The following is a 6,000-nucleotide window of genomic DNA, read 5'->3' as shown; positions in this document are numbered from 1 at the left end:
CTCCTTGTTCACCTGATCTGAACCCCATTGAGAACCTGTGGTCCATCATCAAATGTGAGATTTACAAGGAGGGAAAACAGTACACCTCTCTGAACAGTGTCTGGGAGGCTGTGGTTGCTGCTGCACGCAATGTTGATGGTGAACAGATCAAAACACTGACAGAATCCATGGATGGCAGGCTTTTGAGTGTCCTTGCAAAGAAAGGTGGCTATATTGGTCACTGATTTGTTTTTGTTTTGTTTTTGAATGTCAGAAATGTATATTTGTGAATGTTGAGATGTTATATTGGTTTCACTGGTAATAATAAATAATTGAAATGGGTATATATATTTTTTTTGTTAAGTTGCCTAATAATTATGCACAGTAATAGTCACCTGCACACACAGATATCCCCCTAACATAGCTAAAACTAAAAACAAACTAAAAACTACTTCCAAAAATATTCAGCTTTGATATTAATGAGTTTTTTGGGTTCATTGAGAACATGGTTGTTGTTCAATAATAAAATTAATCCTCTAAAATACAACTTGCCTAATAATTCTGCACTCCCTGTACATTTCAGCTTTCAGATTAGGGGTTTTGTCAGCGTTTCTTTACTTCTGACTAGTCTTTCACATTAAGGAATATACTGAATTTATCATTTTCAGTGGTTGTAGAATGCAATTCTTTGTGGATATTACCCTTCCACGGTAGATTTTATGAAGCTGAAATTTATTTAGGGATCCACGGAAAAACAGTAAATGAAACTTGTGGCACACATCATATTATTGATATTACAAGAACGTAAAACGTAGTTCCACAGTGGAAAAACAAACTGCAAAATAAAACATCATGGATGTGCAAGTAACATACAAAATGATGCAACTAATGAAAGAGAGTTTAAAAATATTGCAAATAATTACTTATGGCGCAGTAATGCCGAGAAAGATTTAGCACAACAAAACTCCCTGCTCCGTTTTTTTCTAGTTTTCGATGTACTTGTGTTGCAGACACAATGCACAGAAAATTAATGCATTACATTTTTGTAAAGTTTAAACTGTTGCTAAATAGATGCCTTGTCTTGTAAAAAATCTGATGCTCTTGCACACATCAAATCCATAACTATAACACAACTACAAAGGTTTGTAAAAATGTAACAATTTAATCGGGAAATTATTTTGGTACCTTAATCACCTTTTTGACTGATGAAGTAGGTGTCCTTGAAATACAAATCGAAATGCCGGGAAACAACGCAAAGGCATGTCAATATAAAGTTTAGTTTGAAGCACCATTGTTCGTCAGAACACAATCATCGTACCGTAAATTGCTGTTTCTTTTCTCCACCACAGATTTTAGAGGTCATGTAAATGCAGTCAGTGACTGATACTTTTACACCTTAGATAAAAACGTCCAATAAACCTTTTTTTGCATAGCATCTGGATTACGTTTGTTAAAATGTAGCAAATTACTCCCAAAACTTGACTTTATGTAATTAGTTAATAGCTGTCGTTTTACATTTTAAAACAAAAAATACCTAAAAGTTTATTGTTGCAAATATAGATTAACTTATACGTGCTTCCAAATGCTTCTGTTTTACTCTGAAAAGTAAGAGTTTTAGCACAGATTTATAAATTAGGCCGGCGGAAATGTGTCAATCTATGTTTTATGCTTACTACCAAACATACTATTTACATAATAAATTACTACAGCTGATATCCCTCACCATAGTAGAACCACAGTAGATAGGTGTGATGCACAGTGTTTCAGTAATATTTCCCTTCAGCATTTTCCGTCAGATCCTTGCATAGGCTGTTGGAATTTACCCTGGACATGACAAAATTGCCACACAGTGTCTTTACTCATGCATGGTTCAGAGGAAGGATAATAAAGTATATCACTTCAAAATCGCCTGACCTAAGTAAATGCGCTTTATCAACTAGCTAACTGCCAAGGTCCTTGCATAAAGTGCATCGTTGATACATTTCACATTAGCTGACAAAGAGGCAATCAAGGTTAAGAACCATGCCAAAAAAACAATGTGCAGTTAACACCAACCTCAAAAACTCTATCATAAATGATTTAATTATAAAAGCTTGACAATATTACATGGACCAAGAATCCTTTGACTGTACAGATCTGTATAAATATAACATTTTAATAACCACATATAACCTTCGTATCAAAACAAGACAGGCATACACAACTCCTAGAAAGTTTAAACATATGACACATTCAAAGGCTTTTGGAGGCTCTCCACAGCTGCTGCATTCTTTAAAAGACACACTGAGATCTACCTTTAATGCAACAGAAATGTAAGACCTTCCCATGACCTAAACAATCCAAAGCTGCAAACCGGGTATAGAGAACCATTGGCCTTTAAGTGTAGCATGACAAGGTTCTCCAGTACTGTAAAAAGAGTAGTCTCTTCTATATTCACAAACTCAGGACACAGAAAACAGTGCATAAGATAACTAGTAGGTCATAGATGGATATCAGAAAAACAGAAATCTGAACAAACCGTGGACACAAAACTATGAGATACTATGCCCTATTGCAGACTGCATTTGACTGTTGAAGAAAAGCACCAGAGTGAATACCAGAGTATTAGTAAGTCTGTTTGGACCACTCTCTGTTCTAGTCTGAGAACTGGAAGATGCCTCCTGGGTTATTGCTCTCCGTGGGGTTAGTTGCCTGCAGTGCTTTGGTAGGAGACGTTTTATCTTGACATTGAGACGAGGAGGACCGCGAACTCTCGCTGGAGCTGCTGCGTGTCTCTGTGCTTGTACTTGTCTTTTTCATCTTCCTCCTTTTTGCAAGAGGGGCTTTGTCGACATTCTGGAGACGGAATCCTTCTCTCTTGTACTTATTGAAAGCCTAAAGCAAATAAGAATAGTCTGCCATTAGGAAACAATGTTTGTTAATACTTACAGACCTTAATGAAGACTAGCATGTATCGGACAACCCAGCATTAAAAAGGTAGAAGTTACTCACTGTAGTAAATTTACTTTGACATTCTAGTACCCTTCTACAAGGCAGGAGATGCCAGAACACATTCATGTTCAACTGAACAAAAGTTTACAAATAAACCTGGACACAAATGTGCCACCACCTTCTGCCATTTCCTCACCCCCCACAACTCTCTAATGCAATTAAGGGGTGGAAGGCAGTCTTCTATAATACTGGTGGCCATAGGATCCACAGATTCTGGGGTCTCTGAAATAATTAGGGAATAAATTGTGATACCTGATTTGCAGGTGGAAGACATTATCCAGAGTACAAGTTAAAGAGACAGATACAATTTACCCAGACTTAATGAAACAATCTAAGCACTTGCTTTTTCAATGGGTATTTATTAGACTAATCCTTGGCATGTGCATTATACCCTGGTTTCTTGACACAGGGTTCATCTACAATATATAAACTACAGGTAACAGTAACCATTAACAAGGTAGCTAAACACAGTGGTATAATGATAATATGAAGAACTAGCCAGCTCTGCTCAGAAAATATCTGTCCGCACAGATGGACTATTGTCAAGTTCTAGAACATCCCAGAGAACTAAAAGCAGTTATGCTAAATAAAGTGGAAAGACTGAAAGTGTCACTAGAAATATGTCACACCCTCAGGAATGCCTTAGTTTGCAGGCTACATTCCAAATGAGGATATATAACAAAAAAGCCAGCTCTTCTAATTTAATGAAAATGTACACTACAGACAGCAGGGACTGACCTATTAGCACCTATGAGGTATACAGGAAGCTTTTTGCCTTTTCCTTACAAGAAAGAAATCTATGCGTAGCTGTTCCCAAGTCAGGAACTAATGGTGATCTACGTCTTGGTGAAGCTCCCATAAACTTTTTAGGAAGGGGGAGTCTTCAACCTGCTTGGATCTTTCAGTCTACTGCTAAATAGGCAGCTGAGGGCAATATATTCTGTTCAGAAACCATTTACAGAGTTCCATGACACAGCACAGCAGGGCTAATGTCTTAGAATATAAAAACTCTCATGGCTTTTAAATGCTGTCAGACAGAAGATGCTCTTCAGAAGAGTTATGAGATAAATCCTGTGGAGTATCAAAATGTGTTGCATTCTATTAATGAGGGAATTTTGAAAACAATAAAATAGCTTCAGCTCACTGTGATTATAAGACAGATCCCATCCTTTCGAAATCACAGGCTGATAATCCTCTAATGGCCTGTGGGGCTCCCAAATGTAACTATATAGGTCTGTGATACAACAAAAACTGGCTCGCGTTGAGGTTCTTCAAAGTCCATTCTCTTCACCGCCAATAAGACAAGCATCTAACAAAACAAGATGGGGAGAGTACACAACACCTGGTTCCGAAGACGAGCCAGAGTAAGTTGATTATGATGCATCCATCAGGAGGAGAGGTCTTTGACACTGCCATGCTGTGTTGGAGTAGCAAGTGAAAACATGAAATCCTTTATTGGGGCCTAAATGTTGTAATAGGCGGACAAGTCACATCAGAGGCAGTGCCCAACTTCTTGCCACTGAAAGAAAGATGTGGGGATGGCATTATATGTAACCTGGTCTCATTCATACATAGGGCCAGGTCAAGGAGAAGGGACTATTGTCAATTAAACTTACAGATTCATGTTCTGCTTCTGCATGTAAGGATAGATAATCATTTTGATCCTTGTAAACACCTTAGGTGCTGTTGGGGCAGGAATCTTCCCTGCATAGAATATGGTCATGTTCCCTTGTCCCGTGTGTCTAAATGCATGCATATCTGTTATTCTGCATTATTTTGACTTTGGTGCTTTTGTGGGCGGAGTACTACTGTCCATGTCCCAGCACATAAAGTGATGGTGGCAGAATACTGTGTTTTGAAAGATTAACCAGACATTTTTTTTAACCTGTGTCAGAGTGAGTCCCAATGGCCCGTCATGTACATGATTCCATTGTTATTTGTATGCCCATCCAGAACACTGCCATGAAATTCTTTGATTATGCCGGATGTGGGTCAGTGGGATTCATTCTGAATACTACTGGCCTAGTACAGCACAAGATCGATGATGAGAACATCAACCCAAGGCAATGGGATCCTATTGCCTGCATTCCTGTGGGTGGAGGGTGGTGATCTAGAAACTGAAGTGCGGAGTATGGAGACAGAGCTACCTTTAGAAAGGTCAAAAAAGACTTTATTAGCAAAGGGCTCCTGCGCAGTTCTTCCTGAGCACTGCCATTTGGTTGATGGTAGGCAAAAGACAGGACTGCGGCTTCTGTTGTGTAAGGCAAGGATATTTCTAGATCAGGTGTGCCTTTTAGTCTATCCCTAATTAAGGGGTCAGTTGGGCTGGTGACAGCCAGGTGCTGAAATGTCACACTTCATTGTGCCAGTTTTATGGGTGCTCCGGTTTGGACACAGCCCCAGTGCTACCTGCTGAAAGAAGCATCGCTCTACTTAAAGCTGTGCCTGGAGTGTAACATGAGAAAGACACCTGAAAGAAGAACCAGTCCAAACCAATTCTGACGTCTGAGATATCCTCTGTCCAGAAAAAGTGAATAAATGTGAAAAACAAACTACCCTACTTGGTTAAAGTTCCAAGTCTTTTAAGACCAAGGAGCGTAGTACTCTGCCAAGTAGTTGAAGGACTGCTGTGGGACCAGAGCTCGAGTCCTCTTATCTTCTCAGCAGCGAAAGGACATTACCAGAAGTCTGCACTCTCTGCTCAAGGAGCTGAGGGTCTGACTGTGTGCCTAGATACCTGTCTACCTGCTGAGAGAGAAAGTGCCTGCCTCACCCTAAAGTAGGAAAGATAGATCAGAAGAAAAAGCCCAGTGTGTTGCCAGGGCTGTGGAATATACAGAGGAACTGGAGTGCTGAGAGCGACGTAGGAGTGATCTGTGTTGTGGAAGGTCCTCTGGGTCTCTCATATCTGGTTCCTGGCGAGAACCGCTTTGCATAATTGCCTAATTTAACTGGTGGGGCTGTGACTGCTGCACAATGCCGTAGGCCCCATTGCGGCTGCAACTGCCTATTCGCTTGATTGGGGCTGAC

The 6,000-nt window shown here is 39.8% G+C and overlaps 1 protein-coding gene across 3 annotated transcripts in view; it reads right to left on the bottom strand.

Annotated features, from left to right (window-relative positions):
• Nucleotides 1-1,121: 1,121 nt before the first annotated feature.
• Nucleotides 1,122-6,000, bottom strand: part of RPS6KA5 (ribosomal protein S6 kinase A5) — a 451,666-nt gene continuing 446,787 nt past the window's right edge. For all 3 annotated transcript variants that reach the window (XM_069208183.1, XM_069208185.1, XM_069208184.1), the window contains one exon: nucleotides 1,122-2,853. In XM_069208183.1, coding sequence (XP_069064284.1) covers nucleotides 2,614-2,853 — 240 coding nt within the window. In that variant the 3' untranslated portion in view covers nucleotides 1,122-2,613. The remainder of the gene's footprint in view (nucleotides 2,854-6,000) is intronic.

Source organism: Pleurodeles waltl, chromosome 9, assembly GCF_031143425.1.
Source record: "Pleurodeles waltl isolate 20211129_DDA chromosome 9, aPleWal1.hap1.20221129, whole genome shotgun sequence".
Taxonomy (NCBI): Eukaryota; Metazoa; Chordata; class Amphibia; order Caudata; family Salamandridae; genus Pleurodeles; species Pleurodeles waltl.
The sequence above is the reverse complement of the archived record's forward strand: the minus strand, read 5'-3'. Positions and strand labels throughout refer to the sequence as shown.